The sequence below is a fragment of the Pelmatolapia mariae genome, linkage group LG10_11 (genome assembly GCF_036321145.2).
Source record: "Pelmatolapia mariae isolate MD_Pm_ZW linkage group LG10_11, Pm_UMD_F_2, whole genome shotgun sequence".
Lineage (NCBI taxonomy): Eukaryota > Metazoa > Chordata > Actinopteri > Cichliformes > Cichlidae > Pelmatolapia > Pelmatolapia mariae.
The window spans coordinates 20372059-20387464 of NC_086236.1; the positions used below are offsets into that span (position 1 = coordinate 20372059).

At 42.8% G+C, this 15406-nt stretch overlaps 1 protein-coding gene and 1 non-coding gene across 2 annotated transcripts; both read left to right on the forward strand.

The window, feature by feature from the left end:
- The first annotated feature begins 3145 nt into the window (after window positions 1-3145).
- On the forward strand, window positions 3146-3227 carry trnas-gcu (transfer RNA serine (anticodon GCU)). Its single transcript has one exon. It is a non-coding gene; the product is annotated as a tRNA-Ser (tRNA).
- Window positions 3228-5441: 2214 nt separating this feature from the next.
- dlat (dihydrolipoamide S-acetyltransferase (E2 component of pyruvate dehydrogenase complex)) lies at window positions 5442-15190 on the forward strand. Its single transcript, XM_063486367.1, has 14 exons — window positions 5442-5872; window positions 7514-7615; window positions 7694-7818; window positions 8249-8408; window positions 9979-10105; window positions 10250-10431; window positions 10527-10674; window positions 10774-10841; window positions 11139-11225; window positions 11529-11636; window positions 11751-11869; window positions 13714-13876; window positions 13990-14126; window positions 14208-15190. Exons 1-14 carry the CDS (start codon window positions 5618-5620, stop codon window positions 14335-14337), a joined length of 1911 nt encoding a protein of 636 aa, XP_063342437.1. The 5' UTR covers window positions 5442-5617; the 3' UTR covers window positions 14338-15190.
- The last annotated feature ends 216 nt before the right edge of the window (window positions 15191-15406 follow it).

The following is a 15406-nucleotide window of genomic DNA, read 5'->3' on the forward strand; positions in this document are numbered from 1 at the left end:
TGGGATCTCTGCAATGCTGAGAAAAAACACAGAACTGGAAGAACTTTCTAACAACTTGAAGTGCAAAAACACTGAAATGCAGGCGCAAAACCAACAACTAGAGAAAACACATGAAGACCTGCAGTGCACGCTTCAGGAAATCCAGAGGAGAAGTCAGCAGGTAGAAGACATGAGCAAGAAAGTACAACAGAGAAATACAAACATGCAGAAGGCACAGCTAATACCGGAGGAAACGTCTAAAGAACTGAAAGACAAGCTTGAAGAAAAACAAGCTAAATTAGAAAAAGTGGAGAAAAGATGTGAGCAACTTGAGAAGCAAAATGCACAAGCAAACGGTGAGTTGAAAACCCTCATCCTTGAGAAAAAAGTGCTCATGGAACTGTGCCTGAAACAGAAGAAGAAGAAACGCTTCTGCTTGTTCTGGTGGAGGGACACTGGTGCTCCTCACCTGATGTAACCTCGTCTTCCTCCACCTCTGTTCCATCTTAATTATCACATCTCTTCTCCCCTCTTCCTCCCCTCTCTCAATATCCCTCCCAACACCTCGCCCCTCCCATCTTCATCCTTTTTCTTTTTTCAGCCTCAGCCCCCAACCAGTCCCGGCAGTTGACTGACCCCTCCTGAGCCTGGTTCTGCCGGAGGTTTCTGCCTGTTTAAAGGCAGTTTTTCCTCCCCACTGTCGCCTTAGTGCTTGCTCAGAGGGGATTGTTGGGGTTTTCTCTCCTCTATCCCTTTCCTCTTTTCTATCCCTTTTCACCCTTCTACCTTTCCTTTACCCTCTTCTTTACAAGCCCACCTGATTTTTCAATAAACCAATTGGCCATATTATACATGTGTCAAATCAATGTCTTCATTCAACAATCTTAAGTAGAAAAAAATAAGAAATGGGTAATAGCTGCATGCATATTTGTGTGTGCGCGCATAATATGCATACTTTACCTGTTGGATCTAATTCCCAGAAGGAATTAGATAAAACGAGAAAACAAAACAAAAAAATGTTTCTCTCTCTTCATAGGTTAGATTTTAAATCCTGATTTGTATCAGCTACCAGTTAACCTATATTAGTTGCTTTCAGATTAATCTAAGTTTCTTTTAGTTGTTGTTGTTGTAACTCTCCCAATAACACTTCAATGAGTTACCAATACAACTCCAACAGAATGAACTTGATTGCTGAAGATGAAATCGACTGTTCACAATCCACTGTTACAAGAAAATCGTTTGAATTCACAATCCAGTGTGTAATCAGTTCATGGCTGAAGTCCTCTGCACGCTGCAGTAAGAGAAAATATTGTCAAGGCGTGTTATGTGGTAGGTGGAGAGCAGAACCAAAATGCAGGAACCCTCAGAGAAAAGTCAACTGAAAGTGCAGCTTTATTAGCTAGAGCCAGCAATCTTAAGATAAACATAAGATGAGCACACAACATGGAAGAGTACAAAGATTAAATAAACCAGAGATGGGGACTTTCATTACTTCTATGAAATATACTTTTGCACGCTAAAGAACAGAAAATGAATCTCAGTCTTTATCCTTTTAACTGTTGCTTCTGAGAAGGAATCCATACCTGGGAATTTATACTCTTTATCAAATTGGGCCAAAAAAGCTGACTGTTTTATTTAGTGCCTCGTGAACTAATGCCTTTCTTCCAACCATGTCTAACAAAAAAACATGAATTTAAATAAAATATCCATAAAGTAAAGTAGAAAGGATTGCTTTTGTATAATAAAACAGTAAGAATAGGGGTAAATTTTGATTTTGATATATTGGTATGTCACAGAGTCATTTATTATATTAGCAATAAGTAATATTGCACTGAAGTTTATGTTATTGAGTAATAAGGGGCCAGAAACTTGGAATAATAATGTGGAAACATTACTTTAATAACTTGGTTTTCCATATTATTACGGTCTTGTTTCCACCTTATTACACAACTATTATGGCATTATTATCAAGTTGTAATAGAAAGGATTACCAAAGTGTGAAGAATTATCATTGAAATCATTTTTTAAATGTGTTTTCGTGAAGTTTGTCTAAGTTTCTAAGACATCTTTGAGTTTCAGGAGAGGAAAAAAGTGGTAAACATTTAAATGCATAAAACAAAACATATAGTTGTCCCAGAAATTGAGCTCAGCATCACACATACTGTTTCATCTTGCAAAGAAACCCTGTAATGTTTGCCAATCTTCCCTTGGCTTGTCCATTTGAATAGTGCATGGAATGACATTTATAATATGCCCTTTACTCTGCTCACCTCATTATAGGTAACCCATATGGAAAAGAAATAGTAAAAACTTATATGATTTACTCATGAAAGCCACTTTCATGAGTAAATCATATAAGGCTTACATGATTTACTCATGAAAGTGGCCACTTTCTCATTACTTTCATATATTGTTTTAGTAAGTATCCAAAACATACAAGTTTCATTTATGTAATTTTTCAAGGGATCTTATATCTGTTTTCACTCTTGTATGCTTTTCATACAAGTTTCACACAAGACAGATACAAACTTTTCCAGATGGGTAAGGCAAGCTGTGAGGAAATTGCTTTGGATTATGAAAAACAGAGCCACAGGAATTCAGCTGAAAAGTCCAAACCTTTGGCAGTTCTCTCAGGAGAATATACACATACAGTGCATTATTTACAGGTTAGACAGGTGGCACAGTAGAGTATAAATAATCCCAAAAAGTGTCAACAAGATTTGCTTTTATGCTTTGTTTTCTTTCTTTTTTTTTTAAATATACCTTCATATGACACTGGATCCCTTTCTGTGCAGCCTATGCTAATACTAGCTCAGCCATGGATGAGCTGCACAAGGCAATAAGGAGTCAGCAGAACTCCTGTCCCAATGCAGCGTACATCATAGTTGGGGACTTTAACCATGTTGACTCAAGGTCAGTATTCACCAAGTTTGAACATTATAGCAAAAAACATTATACAGACCAACCCCTCTCGGACTAATGGTGTCAAAGGCCCCTCCCATCAGGAGGAAACACACTCGACCCACTCCAGTTCGCATACAGCGCTAACACATCAACTGAAGATGCCATTGTTACAACGCTCCACACCACCGTCTCCCGCCTGGAACAACAGGGGTGTTACGCCAGGCTGCTCTTTGATGACTTTAGTTCTGCTTTTAATGCAACAGACGAGGTGGCCGAGTGGTTAAGGCGATGGACTGCTAATCCATTGTGCTCTGCACGCGTGGGTTCGAATCCCATCCTCGTCGCAGTCAATGTTTTTAGGGCAGGGATAGCTCTGTAGGTAGAGTGGTCGCCCCATGATCGCAAGGTTGGGGGTTTGAATCCACTAAACGGCTACCCTGAGGTACCCCTGAGCAAGGTACCGTCCCTACACACTGCTCCCCGGGCGCCTGCTTAGTGGCTGTCCACTGCTTCACTGAGTGAATGGGTCAAATGCAGAGAAAACAAGTAATTTCCCCACAGGGATCAATAAAGTATACATTATTATTATATTCCCTGACAGACTAATATAAAATCTGTTGGATATCGGACTTCCTTTTACCACCTGCTGCTAGATCAGAGGGGAAGACTGAAGAGTGCTGGAGGGCTGTGGAAAAAATAAAAGCTTTCATAACAAAGGTTCATTTTCACATACACACATATATCAAACATCTGTTAAAAACGCTTCTACTTTCACTCAAGGGGCATGGTCAAACATTTTTTGGGGTCCAATTCTCTTTTTGCTTTATATATTCCCCCTTGTCCTAAATTATTAGGCGCTACAATAATATCTCCTATCATCTCTGTGCTGATGACATTCAGTTATACTGTTCTTTTAAAGTCTCTGAGTTTTATAAATTGTCTAGTTTAAGTAATTGCTTGACAGAAATCAAGCAATGGTTAAACGACAACTTCCTCCAGCTAGACTCTGATTAAACAAACTTTAATTATTGCTCCCAACCATATGATTTCAGAAATTAGGCAACATATCAGCTTCATAGACCCTTGTGTTAAGCCTTAGAAACCTCCGTGTCATATTTGACAGCTCGATGTCACTTGAGCAACATTTCAAATGGCTGGTCCAGAACTGTTTTTATCATCTAAGGATATTTCAAAACTCAGAATGGTGTCAAAAGCATGAATAATCATCTCAAGATGATTATTCATGCTTTTATTTCTTCCCGTTTGGATTATTGCCATGGTCTACTTGTTTTAACAAATCAGCTTTAAATCGTTTTCAGACTGTACAGAATACTGCAGCAAGACTCTTAACAGGCACCAACAATAGATCTCATATCACCCCAGTTGCCTGTAAGTTTTAGGTTTCATTTTCAAATTTTACTTCTAACCTTTAGGGCCCTACATGGTCAAGCTCCACAGTATATATATCTGACCCGCTGAAACTGCATTCATCTTTCCAAGCTCTAAGGTCATCAGGTCAACGACTGCTGATTCCCCCACGCACTCGATGGAAAACTCGTGGTGATCGTTCCTTTCAGGCAGTGGCACCACAGTTGTGGAATTCTCTTTCGCTGTTTTTACACTGTACTGACTCCACTGATTCTTTTAAAAAGCAGCTGAAGATATTTTTATATAGACAAGCATTCAAATAATTTGTTGTTTTTATGTTGTATTTTATTGTTTTACATTGTCCAGCATATTGACTGTTACCTTCAATGCCACTTTCTGACCAACAGATGGCACTCTTACAAATACCAAATCAGATTTGGTATCTGTAGTCAGACAGTGCTTGTGTCATTAGTGTCACTTTAACATTACAAAGTGTAAAAACAAGTAAAAGATATTTACAATAAGCAGACCTCAGTGCCGGAAAGTTAAAACACTGAAAAGCAGGCCAACTTTGTTTCATCCTCTGAATGCTTCATGACACTCTTAGACAGTTTTTATCCTTCAAGGCTGATTTGACTAAGTTATGATGTGTACATGGTTTTATTTATTTACTTACTTTGCTTAAATTCACCAACTCATCACATTTACTTCAACTTACTTTGCTCCAGCCAGCTGTGTTTTTGTAATCATGCGGGCATCGGACCTTTGGAACCTTTGTGAATTGGACAAAATCCAAAATAAATTCAAACTTGTGCACCCAGTTCTTTTTTTAAGTCATTAAAGATGCCATGATGGGTATATGTAAACTTCTCACTGTGATACATTCATAAACTCAAGATTCACAGGCTGGCTGAACCCAGGCAAACTTCCCAGTAAAAGAATCTACTGCCATCATGTGGTCATTCATGTGATTACAGCACAATTACATTTATCGCTAAAAACAGTTTGAACAGTTCTTATTATAATTTTTTCTTTGCTTTACTTTGTTTCTTTAGCATTGTACTTATATTGACAGTGGTGGTGTTTTTTGTTTTGTTTTTTGTTTGTTTGTTTTTGTTTTGGGGGTATTCAGCAACTGAATTTTGAGCCGCTGCGATTTACGACACCAACGACAAAGCTACGACAGCACAAGCAAGAAAGCCGTAAATCGTTGTGTTTGGGGCTGGAGGAGGTCATTAGAAAGTGAGGAGTTAAATAGGGGTTGGCTGTCAGGGAGAAGAGACCTTCGGTGTAGGTGTAGTTCTCATGCTGGTGTAACCCATACATATTATTCACCAGCTCTGTGTAGTATCCCAACCGCTGCGAAATGCTCCGTCTGATCCTGCGGCTCAGGCCGTCCTCCGGGCTCCGGTGTCCCCGTGCCCTCCCGGCCGGGCCTGCTGCGCTCAGCTCCCGCTCTGCTCCCGGAACCAGCTGTCTGAGACGGCTTCATTATGGAGCGGGGTCCCGAGCCGCCTCTCTGGACTCCGGCTTCAGCTACAGAGCGACTCTTCTGCGGTCTCCCCAGCTAGCAGGTGGATGTCAGTGCAAGCGCTTCTACAGCCTGCCGCCACACCAGAAGGTAACGCTACTGGAGCCGGTGTCAGGTTGCTATAGCACCCATGTTCACCGCGTTAGCTAGCTTGACCTCCCTGCCTGTTACAGAGATCTGTTAAAAACGCTTTATTAGCTGGAAATCCGGCTCTTCCCCGTGTGAGGTTAGCAGGAACTGTTGAACGATTAGTTTCTCCACTGTTCACTGGTCACTGAACTAAAAGCAGACACTGTTGTGACTGTTTGTGCTGCTGTTCTCCTGAATGACACCAATCCGTCAAACCTGACTTGTGTGCCCCAAACACGGAGGCCATGGGAAATACTGGGGCTATAAAAACGTAACACATGCCTGATGGTGCTGAGCGATACTGCGAAATTTGGTATCGATCCCGATACCAAGTAAATACAGGGTTTCGTATTGCCAATCCCGATACTTGTAACCTATAAAGACAGCTTAAGTAGGGAACAGCAGTATGTTATTGTTTATGAGGTGATTCATCATAAATTTGCAAATTGTGAACAACTTTTAATGACCACTAACTGACTGAGCTTTACCTTCCATAATAGCTATATTTTGTTTCCACAACAAAGTACAGCTTTCAGCTTGTCATGTATTTTGAAACAGTTTTTTTTTAGACTTTGAATATAAATGTACCTTTCTCTAAAGCACTGTTATTTAAATGTGCTATAGCTTTCAAATAACAAGGATGTGACAGTCACCACGAAAAGGTTCAGGCACTTTTCATAGCAAATGTTTGAGGTATATTTTGCTTTCTCCAAAAATAATTTATCTAACACAGTTCAGAGGGCTGTACGCGGAACTTAGACATTAGAAGTAAAGTATAGGTTGTATCACGATCTGATACCAATATCAGTGTTTGTTTCAGTACGATCGATATTTGCCTCTGTCTGAGACATTTTAACACAGTACACTGTGTGCACAGCGCACTCATTGTAAAGTGTAAAAAAGACTAGATTCATACTTTGACTTCAATACACTTGTGGAAAGTGACAATTAGAGCAGGTGATTTGTGTTCTCCTCTGCTGCATTAGACAGAGGACTTGGAGGGAGCTGATGGTTAATTGGTTGTGGAACAACTTCAGGAACTCCTGAAAACATGAAACAATTATAACCTGGGAAGTCTGACAGGCTCGTCCTCCAATTTAAGTGACCTGCTGGTTTATACCTCTTCGTCAGTCGGGAGTGCTGGGTGTAGAAATTACATGCTGTCCCCTAAATCATGAAACTGGCAGCTTCACTTTCCCCTTACAGTCCAGAGGTGTGCTCGTTAGGTTAATTGAGCATAGGTGCAGATTTGAGGCTGTGAGCCTGAATGAAACCCTCCATTTTTGACTCTAAAGTGGAAGGCTTCTCAGTAGTCCTTCCACCTTTGTGTTACTCCACCAATAGCATGTCATTCATCTTTGCTGTTATATAAAAAAACTCAATAAAAATTCAGCTGTGGTGAAGTGGATGTAGGTCATTTTATTGAGCAATGAATGAGGTGATGATGATGTAGCAACAGCAGTTACAACACCTGACTTTTGGCACTTTTTTGACTGGCCTATTGAAAAGTTCCCAGTGAGGATACTCTAAAAGGATAATACAGATAATTTTTTTTTAAGTTTTAGGTTAAACTTTGATTTTATTCATTTGCTTGTTCTTCAGGTGGAGCTTCCTGCACTGTCGCCCACCATGCAGACAGGAACGATCGCTCGCTGGGAGAAGAAGGAGGGGGAGAAAATCAGCGAGGGTGACCTCATAGCTGAGGTTAGGAGCCGTGTGTGCTCACGCTGCCGCAAAACATGATCGCGGTGTACATTTCTAATGTTGCCTCTGCCTTTGTAGGTAGAGACGGACAAGGCCACTGTGGGATTTGAGATGCTGGAGGAATGCTATCTGGCAAAGATCCTGGTTCCTGAAGGAACCAGAGATGTCAACGTTGGAGCCGTGATTTGCATCACAGTTGACAAGTTAGTATGTTTGGACAGTCCAGATTCAGAGCTGAGGCCTGTTAGTTCACTGGTGGTTGTTCTTTTATAGTAATGGGATGAATTAATAGTTGAAAAACATTAAATGGGGAGCACTCTGTTTTGATAGTGGCAAAATGCTGCTTTTATTTATTTTTTTGCAGTCCTTTAAGTGCATCATTGATCCTTGAGCTTTAACAAACATGATAAAAAGACTTGAATCTTCAGAAAAAATCCTTAAAATAAACTTTAATGCTGCTTGGTTTACGTCTACATTTGTTATGAAATGTAATGTAATGAAATGTGCTATATCAATAAAACTGCCAGGTGCCACAATTAAATATGGGAGGTTAAAAGCTGACAGGGTGCCATATGGCTCGATGCAGTTGTGTCAGTTTCTACTCATTATTTGTGGATATATTTTCCTCTGCAGCCCTGATTTGGTCTCAGCCTTTAAGGATGTAACACTAGATTCGATCAAAGCAGCCGGTGCCACTCCTTCACCTGCTGCCTCTGCTCCGCCCCCTCCACCCGCTGCTGCTGCGGCAGCTCCACCTGCAGCCCCTGGAAGCTCTTATCCTGCACACTTGAAGGTAAGTGAGCTCTCACATAAACGAGTCCGGTCAGAAAGCCGTAGATTTGTAATGTAGACAGCATCTGTTTACGATGCTGTGTTTTGTGCGCGTAGTCCTGGTTTGATCAGGGTTGTCCAGGATCACTGTGTATTAGGGCAGAGAAGCAGGTACCACTATGGACTCTTCTGATCATGCGTCAGATTTTACTACTTTACTACAGAGTGTGGCATTAAACAGTTTCCATGGATGTGTAGTTTCCATGTATCTGTTATATTGCCAAAAGTTGATTCTGTTCATCTGGACGTAGTGTTTTGTGGGAGAAACGTTTCGCTACTCATCCAAGTGACTTCTTCAGTCTCTGCTGACTGCAGGTTTCCCCAAATCTTATAAACAGAACATTTGCATAATGACTGAAACCAGCCCAGTGAATGAACAATGGGCTGGGAGGTCAGTTCCTTAATCTTAATTATGCAGATTCTCATGACTATTGATCAACAACCACTGACCAAAACCCACTGATCAATGGCCATGAGTACCATTCACAGAGAGTTGGGGAATGGCTGCAATCACAGCATTATAAGATGGTGAAAGATGTACCCTTAGGCCCCCTCCTTGATTCAGAGATGGTCTTTCCCTTTTCACATAAATGGCCTCCTTGACTCCATGCTCATCCTCATCATTGAAAGAGTGTCCACTGGCCTGTAGGTGTAAATAGACTACAGAGTCCTGGCCTGACGAGGTAGCTCTTCTGTGTTGTGCCATCCGCTTCGCCAGAGGTTGTTTGGTTTCCCTGATGTATAAATCCTGGCAATCCTCCTGGCACTTAACAGCGTACACTATGTTACTCTGTTTTTGTCGGGGGACCCGATCCTTGGGGTGGACCAATTTTTGGCGCAGCGTGTTTTGGGGTTTAAAAGCCACAGAGACCCGGTGTTTAGAAAAAATGTGTCTCAACTGTTCCGATACTCCCAGCTTTGACAAAAACCCAGCTGGGATAACCACATTTACTCAGGGCCTTCTTGATGTGCTGTTCTTCTGCTTCCCTGGCTGCTGTGTCTGTGGGGATGGTGTTCGCTCTGTGTTGTAGCATCCTGAAGACACCCAATTTATGCTCCAGTGGATGATGGGAGTCAGACCTTAAATACTGATCCGTATGCGTAGGTTTGCGGTACACATCAGCTTTTAGATGTCCCTCATTACTGATGGAAATCTCACAGTCTAAGAAGGCTAACTTGCCATTTTTAGACTGCCCTATCTGTTATATTTTTAACTTTCTCTATTTGAAGGACTTTTTTCTTTCTCTTTATTTAAAAAAACAAAACAAAAATAATGTCACACCACTTCATCATTTAATCAGAGAGAGGTTAAAGGCTTTAATTTGCTGGAGGCTGTGCCACAAAATTGTCCCTGCCCTTACTTCAGCTGTGAATGTCCCTGTAACATCATTCGGTCCCTTCAGGGGTCATCTTGAAGAAATTTTCTCTAGACCTTTAACAGTGTTTGTTGTAACTTGACTAGATGCTGAAGAGGTTGTGAGTCTTTTTCAGGTCTAGTATTGTTCACATTTGTGGGAATTTGTGTGTTACAGATCGCACTTCCTGCTCTTTCTCCAACCATGACGATGGGAACAGTGCAGCGCTGGGAGAAGAAGGTCGGAGAGAAGCTGAGCGAAGGAGATCTCTTAGCTGAGATCGAAACTGACAAGGCGACCATTGGTAAATCCAAACTGATTTGAACACATCGGTCCTAAAGCGTGTCCACTTTCAGCACTACAGAGGAAAAAAATTTATATGATCTCACTTTTAATATAGCCTTTAATACTGACAGTCACCCCGGTCCTTCTGTGTGTTTGCACACAGGCTTTGAGGTGCAAGAGGAGGGGTATTTGGCTAAAATCCTGGTGGCGGAGGGAACCCGTGATGTTCCTCTGGGCACGCCGCTCTGCATCATTGTAGAGAAAGAAAGCGACATTGCCGCTTTCAAGGATTACGTTGAAACTGGGGTGGTTGAGGTTTCCACACCACCTCCACCTCCAGCACCGGTGAGACTCACAGAAAACCTGTACTTTCAAATAAGAAGTCATTTGGCTTTTGTACGGTTTTAAGATGTCTTAAGAACAGTTTGTTTATGTTGTAGGTCGCAGCTCCAGCTGCTGCATCACCCAGTCCTGCTCCACCAGCAGCAGCTGTTGCCCCTGCAGCACCCAGGAAGGGTCGTGTGTTCGTCAGCCCGCTTGCCAAGAAACTCGCTGCCGAGAAAGGAATTAACCTGGCTCAAGTCAGCGGTACGTAGCTGGACCTATGTGATGGACGAAGAGCGTTTGCTGAAGTAGTATGCAGCTTTTACATTTTAATTTTTTCATTTTAAATACTCTTTTGTTCAGGCTCTGGCCCTGATGGACGCATCACCAGGAAGGATATTGAGAACTTTGTTCCACCAAAAGCTGCACCTGTAAGGGAAACCCATACTGTTGAGTCACATTAGTGCGCATCAGTCCAGTTAAATCATGTGTAACCATTCTTATTGTTTAATGGTCCTTTTCTTAATACTGATGTAATACTGACAGTCTGATCAATAAGTCCCTGTCAGTCATGCCCATTTTTCTTTTAAATGATACATTTAGCTGTTGCGGGACAGTGATTTATCTGTTTTGGCAAATAGTCACAATTATTAATTAATTTCCTGCCGTAATACTCTGTACCTCCGTTTCTGTTGTATGTAATGCAAATTAAATCTCTACCTCTGCAGGCTGCTCCAGCTGCTCCTGCATTTGCACCAGCCCCTGCTGCACCAACTGGCACCTTCACAGACATCCCTATCAGCAACATCCGCAAGGTGAGCACCACCACACACCTGCCTCTTGATGGTCCATTACATTCTGTGATGACTTCCGCTGCTAGCAGTCGGTGCATTAGCGGCTCCTTCTGTGCGGGGTGCTGTGCTGGTGTATTGAGAGCTTAGAGGCAAATGTCCCGAGGAGATTTCAGTGTAGCTCTGTTATCTCTGACCTGTGCTAACACATTTTGCCCCACAGGCGGGCACTCCATTTATCAAAACAGACCCAGCCAGCACACCTCATTCCTCTTGGTGATGAATAATGGATCAAAGCTAAAGTGCATATATTTGTCTCTCCTGCAGGTCATTGCTCAGAGGTTGATGCAGTCCAAACAAACCATCCCCCACTATTATTTGTCTGTAGATGTCAACATGGACCAAGTGCTTGAGCTTAGAAAAGAACTCAACGCTGTGAGTTGGTGCTTTCTAATAGAGGTGTAACTGAGTGAATACTTTGTTTGTATCACTGCACTAAAACCTCATTTCCAGCATCTCATAAACGGTTTCACCCTGTTCTCTCTGCAGGAGGTGAAAGCCCAGAATATCAAACTTAGTGTGAATGATTTCATCATCAAAGCTAGTGCTCTGGCCTGCCTCAAGGTTCCTGAATGCAACTCTTCCTGGATGGACACAGTCATTCGTCAGTGAGTAAAAACTCATTAAGAGCCACATGGAGTTTAGTTCCTATAAGCAGCAAACAGAAAACGCGTTCTCCTGACTGTGGAAATATCCATCTTGCTTTGTATTCCCAGCCATTGTCTCTTTGGATCTTATCTTTAAATGAGTGCATGCATCACAGTGTGTTTACATGCAGTTGGGGAACATTACGCCAGTAAGTCATTTAAATGATAAAACCTTGTTACTGAAGGCAGAAACCATCACAGCCGAAAGCAACTAGTGCAGACTGGTGGTTCTCTCACAGCAGCCGGAACGTGTACAACCGCAAGATAGATGCAGAGAAATGAAGTTAACTTGATAGGGAAATTTAAAATTTAGATTTTTAATTTCAAGATAAATTAACTTTGTTATTTTGTTTTAATTATTGCGCTTGATTGAAACATTTCAGAGTTGGGCAGCATGATTTTAATAATCAAAGACAAAGTCTCGTTAGCACTGGTGAGGTGTCAGTTTATTTGCAGCAGAGGTGAGAGTAGCAACATGAAATTACATGATTTCTAACGTTGCTCATAGCTGAAATTATTTCCATTTTCTGTGCTGTTTAAGTGTACATGAAGTCACTTACACAGTAATCAGTTTCCTACACTGCATGAGACTGCTTTTTTATTTTAGTTGTTAAGATGAAGTGTGCAGTATTGATCTAGAATAATAGTGGCCCTATAGTGCACTCGTTTACACATTCGCCCAACAAGCAAAACATCCCGGTAGGAGACGCAGATCTTTGGGTTTGTGTCAGTAATGGCATCTGGTATAAAAATGTGCCAAATCAAAACATGCTGAGCTACTCGCTGTGGCCACCTTTTGTGAATAACAGAGTGCCTGAAAGCAGCTTGTTGACTTAGAATAATAATGCAATATCTCCCTCAAGTGCAAAGTGCAATAGTTAAAATGCCTTTATTAGGCCTCCCATTATATCGGTGTGTTCCACTGCCTACTTGTGTCATTTATCCGGGGCCGGGTCGCGGGGGGCAGCAGCCTAAGCAGAGAAGCCCAGACCTCCCTCTCCCCAGCCACCTCCTCTAGCTTATCCAGGGGAACACCAAGGCGTTCCCAGGCCAGCCGAGAGATATAATCTCTCCAGCGTGTCCTGGGTCTGCCCCGCGGCCTCCTCCCAGTGGGACATGCCCGGAACACCTCGCCCAGGAGGTGCCCAGGAGGCATCCTTGTCAGATGCCCGAACCACCTCAGCTGGCTCCTTTCGATGTGGAGGAGCAGCGGCTCTACTCTGAGCCCCTCCCGGATGGCCGAACTTCTCACCCTATCTCTAAGGGAGAGGCCGGCCACCCTTCGGAGGAAGCTCATTTCCGCCGCTTGTATCCGCGATCTCGTTCTTTCGGTCACTACCCACAGCTCGTGGCCATAGGTGAGGGTAGGGGCGTAGATCGACCGGTAAATTGAGAGCTTCGCTTTTACACTCAGCTCCCTCTTCACCACGACGGACCGGTGTAGCGTCCGCATCACTGCGGCCGCAGCACCAATCCGTCTGTCGATCTCCGGCTCCCTTCTCCCATCACTCCCAAACAAGACCCCGAGATACTATTTACCTCTCTGTTTATGGTAGTATAAAACACATTGTTATACTTTTATTCTAATAAGAGTGTGTGTCTGTCTGTAAATATAAAGTTCACCAGTGCTTCCAGTTGTGTTGTATGCTTGTGCTTAAATGAGTTATCTTAATAATGTGATATTTCTCAGGTTGGCAGTTTCAGTTTTACCTGCAGAGAGCGCTCGGAATACGTCTTTCGGTTTCGAAAGGGTCACCTTGAAGAGAGAACTGTGCCGGCATCTGTAATGACTTTATGTTTTCCAGGAATCACGTGGTGGATGTGAGCGTGGCCGTGAGCACAACCAGTGGCCTCATCACACCCATAGTGTTTAACGCCCACATCAAAGGACTGACCTCCATCAGCTCAGATGTGACGGCTCTCGCTGGCAAAGCAAGAGACGGCAAACTGCAGCCTCACGAGTTCCAGGTAAGGCTTTTTAATATTCTGAGTGAGTGATAATTATATTTTTTTTTTATTTATTTATTTATTTTTTGTCTTTCTTCACAAACCTAAATTGTCCTCTTTATTTTCCCAACCAGGGAGGTACATTCACGATCTCTAACTTAGGCATGTTTGGCATCAAGAACTTCTCGGCGATAATCAACCCTCCTCAGGCTTGCATCCTCGCTGTCGGTGGCTCAGAGAAACGCCTCATGCCTGCTGACAACGAAAAAGGGTCTGTGCACTGACGACAGTAATGTAACAGAATGGCATGGTATCATTTTAAAGTCCCGTCTAATGCAGCGGGTCCTTGCAGGTTTGACGTAGCCAACGTGATGTCGGTGACGCTGAGCTGTGACCACCGGGTGGTGGACGGCGCGGTCGGTGCACAGTGGCTCACAGAATTCCGCAAGTTCCTGGAGAAACCCGTCACCATGCTGTTGTGACGAGACTGTACTGCCATCAAACTGCAGCAACAGGCAGAGGCTTCTCACTGAAGCGATCCGATTGGTCTAAACTGGTCTGGATCCTCCCGTGATTGGCTGGCCCTGGCACCAGGTCACTCCCTGTTACCCAGAAGGGGAAGAGGCAGGACTCACTCCGCTTACTTGTCTGTCTCGCTTTCTTTCCTATCGATCTGTCTCCCCTCTTGCGCTTTCTCACCTATACTCTATTTATTGTGGCCCCCATCTCACACGAGACCAGAATTAGGAGCAACTTACCCTAGAAGAGCAACTGGCTGTGCGTCACTAAAAAGGGAAGTGTTACATGTCAAACCAGAGAGCAAATCTATCCCGTAAACCCCTATTTCTGCCAACTTCCATACGGGAATCTGTGAATGTTAGAAAATAGGAAATGCTATTTGTGGATAAAAGATTTAAGATGTTTGTCTGCTTGTTTGGGATCTAAATGTGGAGGTTCACACAGATCTACACACGTGTCCCTGTTATGATCCCAGACACTCAAAATACAAGATGTTTTCTGTAGGGAGGGTGAAGCTAGGGTTATGTATATTCACTGTGGATGAAAAGAGTTGTATGTGTATATTTGTATATGGTGGTGAGATGTTTGGTAGAAATAATCAAGCTCTTGGAGACCTCACCATAGAACTTATTAACTGTATAGCTGAGAATGAAAAAGGCCACCCTTACAGGAAATATCGAACGGTTTTGCCAATTCTCTCTTCAGTGGGGATGTTTTGTTTTCTAGTCTCAAACATTCTGTATTTCACAGCTGGAACGCACAAAAGTGGTGCTGGATGCTATTTGTAATTTGAATAAACTGGGTGAAGACAACCTTGTGCCATAAGCTCCTTTGTTTTGTGTTGTTGTTGGTAGACTTGATGTAAGATTGTATTCACACACGGTGATCTGCACAAATCGAAGTGCAAGTGACGTACCTTGCTTGGGCATTGGTCAGATTGCAAACTATACCTGAACCTGGAGCCTCAATGACCACTCCCTTCATGCATTGCGGCTCAAAATCGCTGTGAGTCTGCAAGACAAGTGACAGGGC

What these genes read in the sequence shown, in the direction of transcription:
- dlat (XM_063486367.1), top strand. Translation starts at nt 5,618, where the DNA reads ATGCTCCGTCTGATCCTGCGGCTCAGGCCGTCCTCCGGGCTCCGGTGT. An exon ending in TTAGAAAAGAACTCAACGCT is followed by an intron (nt 11,637 to 11,750) that starts GTGAGTTGGTGC and finishes TTCTCTCTGCAG; the next exon opens with GAGGTGAAAGCCCAGAATAT. An exon ending in ATGGACACAGTCATTCGTCA is followed by an intron (nt 11,870 to 13,713) that starts GTGAGTAAAAAC and finishes TATGTTTTCCAG; the next exon opens with GAATCACGTGGTGGATGTGA.